Source organism: Conger conger, chromosome 7 (assembly GCF_963514075.1).
Source record: "Conger conger chromosome 7, fConCon1.1, whole genome shotgun sequence".
Classification (NCBI taxonomy): Eukaryota; Metazoa; Chordata; class Actinopteri; order Anguilliformes; family Congridae; genus Conger; species Conger conger.
The window spans coordinates 5,278,782-5,291,267 of record NC_083766.1 but is presented as its reverse complement, the minus strand read 5'-3'; the positions used below and the strand labels follow the sequence as shown (position 1 = coordinate 5,291,267).

At 43.7% G+C, this 12,486-nt stretch overlaps 1 protein-coding gene across 1 annotated transcript; it reads left to right on the top strand.

The window, feature by feature from the left end:
- The first annotated feature begins 4,169 nt into the window (after positions 1-4,169).
- LOC133133908 (CD276 antigen-like) lies at positions 4,170-12,231 on the top strand. The gene is made up of 7 exons (XM_061250196.1): positions 4,170-4,429; positions 8,936-9,244; positions 9,995-10,276; positions 10,373-10,696; positions 10,814-10,906; positions 11,371-11,433; positions 11,607-12,231. Exons 1-7 carry the CDS (start codon positions 4,339-4,341, stop codon positions 11,645-11,647), a joined length of 1,203 nt encoding a protein of 400 aa, XP_061106180.1. The 5' UTR covers positions 4,170-4,338; the 3' UTR covers positions 11,648-12,231.
- Positions 12,232-12,486: the final 255 nt, after the last annotated feature.

The following is a 12,486-nucleotide window of genomic DNA, read 5'->3' as shown; positions in this document are numbered from 1 at the left end:
CTTGAAGAGTACAATCAACATTCAAACTAGCATACCACTGTTGGCAGCTAGAATACAACAACAGCCAATAAAAACAACAATACCTATACAAGTAACGATATCTATACATAAGTGCCATTACGGTCAAGGCTAATCACAGTGATTGTGAGTTGGGGAGGGAAAGGTGTAGCCTGAAGAGATGGGTCTTCAGTCTGCGCTTGAAGGAGGTCAGCGACTCTGCCGTTCTGACATTCACCGGGAGGTCATTCCACCACCGTGGGACCAGGACAGACAGCAGTTGTGAGCGTGAAGTGCTGGTGTGGCGAGGGGGAGGCGCCAGACGGCACGAAGTGGCAGAACGGAGGGGTCTTGTTGGTGTATAGGTCTTGATAAGGGATTGAATATACACAGGGGCTGATCCTTTAACTGCCTGGTATGCGAGCACCAAAGTTTTAAATTTGATGCGAGCCATAACAGGCAGCCAGTGGAGGTTGCTGAGCAGGGGGGTGACATGTGAATGTCTGGGAACATTGAATACCAGACGGGCTGCAGCATTCTGGATGAGTTGTAGGGGTCTGATGGCAGATGCTGGAAGGCCAGCCAGCAGAGAATTGCAATAGTCCAGGCGGGACAGGACCATTGCTTGAACAAGGAGCTGAGTGGAGTAGGTGGTGAGAAAGGGTTGGATTCTCCGGATGTTGTACAGGAAGAACCTGCATGCCCGGGTCACCGTAGCGATGTTCGTGGAGAAGGATAGCCTGTTGTCCATCACCACTCCAAGGTTTCTTGCACTAGGGGATGAGGTCACTGTGGTATCCCCTAGTGAGATGGAGAAATCAGAGAAGGGAGAGGTTAAAGCAGAGATTAAGATCACCTCCGTCTTATCTGGGTTGAGCTTTAGATGGTGGTTGCCCATCCAGCTCTGGATGTCTCTCAGGCAGGCGTTAGATACGTGTAGAGACCTGTGTGTCTGATGGGGGGAAGGAGAGAAAGAGTTGGGTGTCATTGGCATAACAATGATAGGAGATGCCATGAGCAGAGATAACGGGGCCAAGGGATCTTGTGTAGATGGAGAAGAGGAGGGGTCCGAAGACTGAGCCCTGGGGGACTCCTGTAACAAGAGGGCGAGGGGTTGACACTCCTCCAGCCCAGGACACCTGGGAGGACCGGCCAGAGAGATAAGATTGGATCCACTCTAAGGCTGTGCCACAGATCCCTGTAGATGCCAGGGAGGCTAAGAGGATGGAGTGGTTGACCATGTCGAACGCCGCAGAGAGGTCAAGAAGGATCAGGACAGAGGAGAGAGAGGTTGCTTGTGCAGCCTGAAGGGACTCGTTGACAGAGAGGAGTGCAGTCTCCGTCGAGTGGCCAGGTCTGAAGCCGGACTGGTGGGGGTCCAGCAGGTTATTCTGAGAAAGGAAGGAAGAGAGTTGGTTGGAGGCGGCTCGTTCAATGGATTTGGATAGAAAAGGAAGGAGAGATACCGGACGGTAGTTTTGAATGCAGGAGGGGTCAAGAGTGGGTTTCTTTAGGAGCGGGGTGATGTAGGCCCTCTTGAATGATGAGGGAAAGCAGCCAGAGGACAGAGAGGAGTTAACAAGGGCGGTGACAAACGGGAGGATGTCAGGCGTGATTGCCTGAAAGAGGTTTGAGGGGATGGGGTCCAGGGCACAAGTAGTAGGGTGGTGGGAGAGAAGGAGGTGAGACACATCAGCATCTGTAAGAGGACAGAAAGAGGAGAAACAGGGGGCAGACACAGAAATGGAGGCAGGCATAGAAGTGGTGGTGGTCGCGAAGGTGCTGCGGATATCTGCAACCTTCTCGTCAAAAAATACCGCAAAGTCATCAGCAGTGAGCGAGGACTGAGATGGTGGGGGAGGTGTGCTGAGGAGAGAGGAGAAAATGGAGAACAGTTGACGAGGGTTAGAAGAGGAGTTCTGGATTTTTGTTTGGTAGTCATTTCTTTTGGCAGTGGTGTTAGCGGAGGAGAATTCCGCCAGGAGAGACTGGTAGGAAGACAGGTCCGACAGGTCTTTTGATTTCCTCCACTTCCTCTCAGCTGCACGTAGGCTTGGCCTGGAGGAACGTAGAAGGTCAGAAACCCATGGGCTGGGAGGGGAGGATCGAGCAGGCCGGGAGACAAGAGGACAGAGAGAGTCAAGGGCTGAGGAGAGTCCTGAAATAAAGCACGTTACTACTCATACTAAGATAACTGCAACACAATAATACAAAAACAATGCAATGCAACTGGCCAGAGACTGATAGACGTGACAAACCAGGGTGGTTACCCCGTTAAGTTACTGTTGAGTTTTTCAAGAGCTTATCATGACTTCTACTCTGGCTGTTGAATACAAAGCAGTCCCAAAATGTGAATGTAAATGACGTAAACGACGTGATAACGTCACTCCGTGATGATGTATGCATGGGGGTGTGGTCACACAACCAGTAACATTTGGGTCGTTCAGTCGCCTATGCCATCATAGCATGAAGATAAAGCCAAAAAAGTATGAATTGTTTCTTTTTTTAATACATTTATTTCAGATTTTTCATAGCCAATTGTACCCCATCTAATCCAATTAGAGTTAGTGTTAGATACACCGCCCACACCCCGTCCCTCAGCAGCCTGAAGGAGAGCGACACGCCTTCTTCAAGCCGTCTCATCTCTTGCTTGTGACTCCGAGGCACCAGAGGTGCTTTTATCGTGCGGCGATCTACTAACCCTGCCAAGACCCTCCCTCTGGACTGCTTACATTTTGCTTCATAGATCTTTAGTCTATAGAACTACTAAACACTCTTAGATTTTGCACGCTTGTGGTCAGGAAGTTCATAATTCTGAGAATGTATTGGTTCACCTCCTTCCAATATGTTAAACATTTTGCAACTTTGTTTTATAGTTGTGGGACTTTATTTGTATATTACATATATCAACCATTGGTATTGTAAATGGTACAAGTGTCTTGCTTCATTTAAGCCATTTTTCAAGTCTCTGTGATGCTAATCTGTGATGCTCTGTTTCAAGCCTCAAAGTAGAACGTTGCAAAATGGGTGAGGGTTGCTCTAAGGGGTTAAATACGTGCCGCAGCTTCTGAGAAATTCAGGGAAATGTGCCAATGTGCATCTGATTTCACCGTGCACTGTGTAATAGTTATCAGGGGGCAGGTAATGAATCAATTCACAGACGGTTTTGAATTTGAATCGCTCCACTACTCAGATTCTTTCACCAATACCACATGGTCCTTTTTCTCTCCCCCCCCCCCCAGCTGAATACATGAAAGGAAAATCAGCACATGAAATGTTTGCACTGTGAATCATGGCACGTGAACAGTACAAACAGGCCGTTTGTATAAAGGAGCCCAGCAGTGCTCCCACACAGATGAAAACCTTATGGGTAGTGGAATGCTGTGTGCTCGATATCCACCGGCTCAGTTCTGCGGCCGTCTGTGCGGCTCCGTGGAACATGTGGCTCACGCTGAAAGGGATCCAGTTCTGCTCTCAGAGAGGAAACCAGCGTGAGACACGTAGGCGCTCATTTATACGGGCTGATTTATGATCCTTCCTAAGGAGGAGGAACGGGTACTTCGTCGACACATGCACCACGTTCAGGGTTAACTTGAATTCCTAAAGAGGATGTGGTTTTTAAAGTAATTTCTCGGCCTCACTGCTGAACTGCATTAAGCCAGTGAAGCCAGCCGTCAGAGACAGAGTGAGCGAGAGAGAGAGCGAGAGAGAAAGAAAGAAAGAGAGAGAGAAAGAGAGAGAAAGAAAGAAAGAAAGAGAGAAAGAAAGAAAGAATGAAAGAGCGAAAGAGAGAGAGAGAGAGAGAGAGAGAGAGGAGTTTTTCACTCAAATTACACAGTTAGCAGTGAGAATTGAATAACCATCCCCTTTCCTGAACACAGAGGGGGGTGTGTTTCCTAGTCAACCTGCCCGTCCTGTCCCCGGTTCCTTTCAGTCCGAGGGACGGCCCCCCTGAAAGCAGGCAGGGTTTGCCTCATTGTAGTTACGACAGAGACCGCTCTATTTGCTGAAGGGCGGCTGCACTTTAACATGCTGTCAGAGCACGTCGAGCGCGATGCATGCGATCCGGGTTCCCAGCTGGCTGACATCTTCCTACGCCCGTCACGCTTCACCACATCTTAAGCGTTTCTCGTCCTGAACTTCCTGAGCGGAGGGAACCCTGTGGATTTTCGCCTGCTCTTTTGATTCAGAGTCAGTGATTGACGCGGACGACGGACGGCACCTCTCGCAAATAGCCCCGGACCTTGTGAAAAAGGCAGCGATTCCCTACAAAGGCTGTGAAGAGGAGACGATGAGGTAAAAAAATATTTGATCAAGCGGTAATCACTCACTTCCGAGGGAATGCTCAAAGCAGCAGTCATGGTAGCAGCACATATCCAACCCTGCTCTTTGATATGGATCATCACAATGGCAGCCTGTGCGAAGACTCCAGGTAAAGATTAAACCAATTTCTTTGTTTGATTTTTTAGTGGAGCAGCAACTATTGAAGTTAGATTTTATGGTCACAGGAGCTGAAATTGAACATACACATAGTTTTTTATCAGCGTTCATCAGCACTGGGGGAAAAAAACTAACTGTAACTTTTAAGTGTGATGGTTTATTTGTTCTTTTTTGACTCTTCAGCCACTTGCAGTCTCAGTCTTCTATCTAAATTATAATAGCCAGTCAAACAGACATGAACTGCGAAATCAGCCATTTGCTACACACGCTAAATTATTTACCATAATCAGAAAATATTTCTATCGTCCCTTGATTTTAATGAGGAATCCTGAGGCAATATTTCTGTGAGTCAAAGGCCTTAACAGGCTTTCTCCAAGAAGCAGAAACCATATCGGCTGTAATTAAACCAGCAGGGGTTCTCTGGAACTTGCCTTAATGCCTTAAAAAGGAGTACACTTTCCAAAGTGATATTCCACAGAACAAGTTGGGACTGTTGAGACCTGATGTAAACTTTGCACCTCTGAATCACACCACACTCTAAAAATTACTTCTGCCAAAAATATTCAGCCTTCAACATTGACTGTAAGGAAATGCAATCAATGCAGTGACATGTTGAATGATTGGATTGGATTGGATGTTGAATGATTGCCAGAAGGAACCGCACAGACATTCCTTTTTTATGCAGCTCCTTGTTACAACCTGTGGTCACATGGTCCAAAATGTTTCACAACATTACTCATATTAGATAACTGAAACAACGGGACATCAACTACTCAATATGAATTATATAAAAATGGAGAAAAAAGGCTGCATAAAATAACATGGATAATGATCTATACTTTATGTTCAAACATAATGGAAAACTATATACTTTTACTCAATACATTTATTCTCATGTTTCAATGTTTTTTCATTGAGTAATCTCATTTTTTCTGAAAACCACAAGTACCAAATAAGACCCCTAACAATAATTGTAAATAAAATCAAACAAAGTGAAATCTGAAATATAATTTTACTTAATTTAGTTCATGTCAGCCTAAAGGAACTAGGTTGTGTAATTCCATAACTTCCTGTTTCACTAGAGTATAAAAATGAGCATGCAAAGTCCCTTTATCAACTATCAGCATGGGAAAACCCAAATAACTGCAAATTCAGAAGACACAGATGGTAAATGACCAATACAAGTTGGTACAATGGGTACAATAAAATATATAAACGTTTGAACATACCTCGTAGCACTGTAAGGGCAATGATAAAAAGGTGTAAAACATATGGAATGGTTGCAAACTTGGCAGGAAGAGTGCAATTGAATATTTTCCCCACAGTCAGTAAGGAAGACGGTGAGGGGAGCCATAAGCAACACAAGGACTGCAGTTTAAGAATGGCAGAGACTGGTTGTCTCTTGGGGTCACCAATAAAAATAAAAAAACCTTCATAGCAACAAACTTGTTGAAAGAGTGGCACGCAGACAGCCCTTACTGAGCACAATAAACAAAATCAAGCATCTTGAGTTTGCCAAACCTCATTGGAATTATGACTGGAAGAGAGTGCTGTGGTCAGAAGAGACCAAATGTGAACTTTTTGCCCATACATACCATCAACATGTTTGAGGCCAACATTAGTTGAATACATGTAACAGCGATTCATGCAATAAAATGGTTAACCCCTTAAGTATCACACATTTTCTTAACACAAGCTTGAAAATAACATACACAAAATAAAGTGTCTACTATTTTTGAACCCTTTTGATATCCTGGTACCTTCTGAAAGGTAACCGTTGGGGGCTTGTGTTTTTCCAAGGGTCAGAATTATTCTATGTATTACTAAATCAAAGTTGCAGAAGCTCAAAAAGTGGAAGTCAAATATTTATTTTCTCAAAGATTTTCTGTTTTTGAGTGGATGCAGATTATTGTGGCGGTGCCTGGCGCACTTACAAATACAATGAAACGCAACACAAAGGAGAAACACAATGGACCACAATGGAGCCACAAGCAATACACTGGACAAAGCCTCTTTCAAATTTGATGATAATATTACCCAAAATGTGCATTCTGCATCGGTTTTCCTAAGCTCTGTTTAGGCAGTTTTCAAAAAAATACATTTGGAGACTCCAAAAGGACACATGGAAATGAAATGATATTTAGTGTATTATGATGTGTGAAGCACTGCTGACTAAAGTATACGACAGTATATGACTAAAAAAGAAAGTTTGCATTTCCCCCGCCTGTCATCTCCCTCTCCTTATGCTCTCAGATAGTGACAGGTTGAGAAGATTGTAAAAAAAAATAAAAAAAAGTACAATATTCACAATAATAACTTGTATACTAATATATTCACTGGGGTGCATTGATTGATGTTTTTGTCAAATACCCAACCCCCATCAACAAGTCAAACACGTTTCCATAATTTCACATGCTATTTCTTATTCAACAGCAGGCTGGCTCCTTATTTATAAACATATAAGCAATATTTTGAAAATGTATTTAGATGCTCACTGATATAAAACAGGGCTCACCGATATAAAATACCCTCTATTGTGGGGTTATTGTGCATTTGGGGTTAGGTGTCTTGCTCAGGGACACTTCAATACACCCAGGGCGGGATCGAACCATCGATTCTGACTGCCATACGACCTTACATCCTGAGCCAATGTCGCAGGGCATGTCCAATTCCCACCCTAATTTGCCACGGTGGACTATATGCAACCACAATCACGTTCATGCACCTTCCCCACTGCAGACAACTGCTGTTCTGCTTTGAAACACGTGGTATTTTCATGCCCGCAGCCAAGCTCGTATACAGATTGTGTAGAGGGAGTCTAAGAAAGACTTTCATATCCGGCTGTGAAATGCAGTCCACAGGCACTGAGCAGGGGCTTGCTACAGAGCAATGAAAAGGTACTGAATGGCAATTGTGTATAACTCGTCACTGGCCACACTCAACACTGCACTCGATCCGCACCACAGCAAGGGCCACCCAGCAGCCACAAAATCTATTATTCTTTTTTTAGCAATAAATTTAATTCAATCTAACATGACAGAAAAAAAGTGACAGAAGACACTGCAGGAGAAAGAACAGTTATGACCCACAATCTTCACACAATTCCAGCAGCCTGTCACAGCTTGTCACACAAGCAAGCGGAACAAGCCTGTCGTAACATATACTGCCCGTAACATATACTGCAGATGGTGACACTGGATTACACCCTGGTTGAGAAAGTTTGTAGTTTTCGCTCACAATGGTTTCAGAGAAAATATTTAGCACAGTCAGATCTGTGGGAAGAAACAGTTTATTGAGGAAAATTTCAGTTTGAAACAATAAGCAGAACACTGGTTGTAATCTATTACTTGAAATATTACAATAATGTTGTAAGACATGTGGGCTGCTTCGGTCTTACCATTAGCATTACTAGCATTGGGAGCCAGTTTAGCATTCAACTTTTGGACTTGTTCACCAAGTATTCAATCATCAGGAGAGCGATGAAAAACATCTGTCAGTTTAAGGCTTTCAGTCTGGCCCCTCTTTAATCCAGTCAGTGGAGTAGCTAGTGGCTGTATCAATCACATCACAATCAAGCCAGGGAAGGGTATCGGCCAGTTCAGATGCTTAAGCTGGTCCATCGGCCTGGGCTTTCCAGATAATCACTGAGCACTGAGATTGAGGAGAAGCAATGGGGCACTGGCTGCCCTGTAGTGTCTAGCTTAGCTTCTTGTAGTAAAGAGTCTATCTTTTTTTTTTGTCTGGTAGGGTGTGCTCATTCTTATCTTGTAAATCTCTGCCGTAAATATTGCTGTTCAATTTGTGCATTCCATGCAGGCATTTTCAGCCCTTTGGCAGAGCCTACAGACTCGACTGTTAGATGGTGTTGTTAAAGGCTGACATAAAAAAAGTCTGAAATTAATATTACAATAATAATAATAATAATAATAATAATAATATAATTAGTAAAATAAATACAATTGCAAGAAAATCTGTGAGTGAGAGAAGAAAATAGATAAAGCTGTGGGAGCTCACAGAGACAAGTCCAAGGACAGAAAAAAAACCCCAACTCAAATTAGTCACTTGACTGCCATTGGAGTAGCTTTGGGGGCCCCTGGAGAATAACCATCCAAAGTTTGAATCCCTTCAGGTCACACGGTGGAGAATTACCACTGAAAGTTTCAATCACTTCAGGTCACATGGTGGAGAATAACCACTGAATGTCTCAATCACTTCAGGTCACATGGTGGAGAATAACCACTGAATGTCTCAATCACTTCAGGTCACATGGTGGAGAATAACCACTGAAGGGCTCAATCACTTCAGGTCACATGGTGGAGAATAACCACTGAATGTCTCAATCACTTCAGGTCACATGGTGGAGAATAACCACTGAATGTCTCAATCACTTCAGGTCACATGGTGGAGAATAACCACTGTAATTTTGGTGGAGACAAATTGATGGCCCTAAATATAGCACCTGCAGTGATTTTTACACTTGTTGTGCTCTCCCTTCTAGATGTTCATGTGACCTGTATCTTCTCCATGGACTGTATATTACCATGTCATTTTAAACCTGCGGAAGGAGAGGTCATCCATTGGTACAGAAAGAAGGCCCTCGTTCACAGCTTCTACAATGGCAGTGACGTGCTGGAGCAGCAGGACGAGCATTACAGAGGCAGGACATTTCTCTTTCAGGGGCAGTTTGCCCAGGGCAATGCTTCATTGCTCCTTCAACGTAGTGGCATCGAAGACAAAGGCAGGTACAGGTGCCATGTCCGCACTGCACTGGGGGACCAGGAATCTTACACCATTGCAAAAGTGGAAGGTGTGTGTTTTGACAAAAATTTAATATAGAATCACTCTTTACAGGCTTCTATTCTAAACATGTCTGCATTATATGTGATCCGTTCTATCATAATCAGTCGTAAGTTGTAACTGCCGATTTCACATGAATCGATGTTTATGTAAAAAAAAATGTAGTCAGTTTTAGGCTTTCGTCTTCAATTTGTAAAACAATATCTTGGCTTTCATAATCTGCATGTCTCAATGGCAAAGTGATGTCAAGTGAAAGTAACACCGGAGTTGTGCATTGTCTGGGGGCTAGCCAGCTTACTATCATGGTCTGTATTAATGTCAAGGGTTTGCCCAGTGTCCCAGCCTCATGTAACTCTTGCAACAAAACTCCTTATATCTGGAGCTGAGATACATTTTCACAATGCCATTTTTGTAGCAATCTTCGTTCAATGTGCTTGCATTCTGTAATTGCTCTTCGATGTCCTATTTTCCACTGGTGGTGTTGGGTGTGACAGACATGCCAAGTGTGATGGAGATGATGGGAACTTGTATGCCAAATGTGAAAGAGCAAGTGCCTAAATAAAAAAATAAAAATCTTTAAAATTAGCTTTGAAACAGTCAAATAATGAAGTTGTGTGTATGTGCATTTTTGTGATTTAGCAACATTCATTTTGATGAAATCACCCCCCATTAATTCTGCTGGAGCCTTGCCTTCTCCTCTCCTTCTAAGCTTTTTGGCAGTTACAGTTCTCTGACACGTTGTCTATTGCTGTCATTGCAGCCCCCATAAGAACCATGCAGATGACCAGCCCCAGTGGGTACGAAGAGGTAACATGCTCATCTCAGGATATCTATCCTGCGCCACAGCTATTCTGGTCCACCGATCCACCCGCACCGCCCGGCGCAATAAAACCTACCACACGCAAAATGGCCGACACTCTGGGCCTGTACTCTGTGGAGAGCATGCAGAAGAGGCTGGGAAACCTTTCTGACTTCACCTACATCTGCACCCTGAACTCCTACTATGGCACACAGACGTGGAGTGCTTCACTAAGAGAAAGAGGTACAGCACACCAGCAAACACATACGCACACATTAACCACAGCCTGTGCAGGCAAATATCAAACATCTTATTTTGATTCCTATTTAATTATTCCAGCAATCTTCAGTGTGTCTGGAAAGGGGCTGACAATCCCCTGCCTTGTTCCAATGAAGTTCCACAACTTCACTCTCACCTGGACCCTCACCAGAGCAAGTAAGACGGAGGTCATCCTCACGTACGACAGCCTGACCCGACAGATCTCCAACCGCTGGAAGAACAAAGCAAGATTGGACCCTAACCTGGTTCTGACAGGAAATGGATCCCTTTGGCTTCAGAACCTGGAGCAGTCAGCACAGACAGAAACCTACACCTGTGCATTTTCAGCCTTCCAAATCCAACAGCTTGTTCAAAACCATGTCAGCTTCATTGCAGCTATTAAAGGTGAGACTGAATTTGATAGCAGCGTGGAGCTCTGTAACATTATACTGCTTATAAAGCACAACACCTAATCACCTTATTATATTCCTGGTGTTTAAAAGACTGTGTTTTAACATACAGGTGGAAACCAGTCAAACCTTTGGATCATTGCTGTTGTAATTGCAGCCTTGGCACTGTGCACTGCAGGCGTTATTCTCTATGCAAAACAAAGAGGTAAAGTATGAATTAATTGTGAATAGTTTTTCACTGGAAGATATTGTACTTATAAGCCTGTTATTGCTGGTATACCTCCCTCTGCACTCCGTAAATACAGTGTACGTTGTGGGCGACATTGGCTCGGGTGGTAAGAGCAGTCGTCTGGTGGGCCAGTTTGATCCCGCCCTGGGTGTGTTGTCGTGTCCCTGAGCAACGTGACACCTAACCCCTAAATGCTGGTTGGTGCCTTGCATGGCAGCCGATCGCCTTTGTGTGTGAGTGTGCGTATGAATAGGTTAACAAGAAGCATCAATTGTACAGGGTTCAGCTTTGGATAAAAGCGCTATATAAACGGCAACCATTTCCATTGTAGGGCCTTATCAGACCAAAGCTAAACTCTCCAGGCCAGGTAACTGGAGGTAGTTAATGTATAATTTGGATTATACTTCACTCACTGAGTCTAGTGCCATTGTACACTCTAGGTGACCACTCGCAACTAAGCAGGACCACAGAGGATGCCACAGAAATACAGCACATGATGAACGGTAAGACCAATAGACCCCATTGAGACCCTCTTATGCCCTTAGGTGATGATGAAAGATCATAGAAAAACATGCCTTTGTTTCAGACCATGTACACATTCAGTCTCCCTCCTAATTCAGTACATTATATTCTGTTGGCTCCAGGACTGATTTTCATCCTTTTTTTTCCATCATAGAAGGAGGCAATAACACACAGGCCAATAATCAAGCCTTGTGACGTTGCAATGCTACAGCCACCGCTGTGAGGACACCTCAAGATCTTCCACCTCCACACCGGACACTGCAAACAATCAGTGCATAAATATATGGACAGATAGTACAATGTAATTAAGACGGATGCAGACAAAGAATTGCAAAAGTATTATGGTTCTACCGTTCCGTGTAGAATGGCTGAGGCTGCACTGTTTGCAAATGCAATGATACTATTCATATTTACATCTGTTGGTAGAGATGCACCAGTTCCAGAGTGAGCAGTCGGGTTTAATATTTAATATACTTAAAGGCTCAATATATGAGCCTTTTACTGAAATCTGTGGGCGATCAATCAACCAGTAGGGGTCACTAGATAAAAATGCATGTGGAACCGTATACTCAAACCTCGAAATTCCTGGGCAATGCATAATGCCCTGAGGAGCTCTGGGCCAGAGGTGGTCCTGCCAGGGTTTAAATCTGAGGCTCGTCAGACTAATCAGAAACAGCGGAGACTTTTGGTCCCCTAAAATGGAGGGAATACGTACAAAACGGGATCCAATTTGTACACAGATCCCTCGATATGGATGTAAATACTCTCTAATTAAATCTAAAAGAACAGAGATTGTACCACTGTCCAAATGTTTACAGACTGCACTATAGCTATGGGACATATTTGACCACTACATCACCCACATCCATAACTAATTTAATCTTTCATTCATTGTACATTTTGTTCTTGTGGATAGACAGGATTATATTCACATTTTACTAGCGCCAAAGAAGTTTGGGTCCCCACAATAAATCAAAGCTTAATTAATTACATAAATTACTATTACAACCATGTTTTATGCTTACACTGTGCTT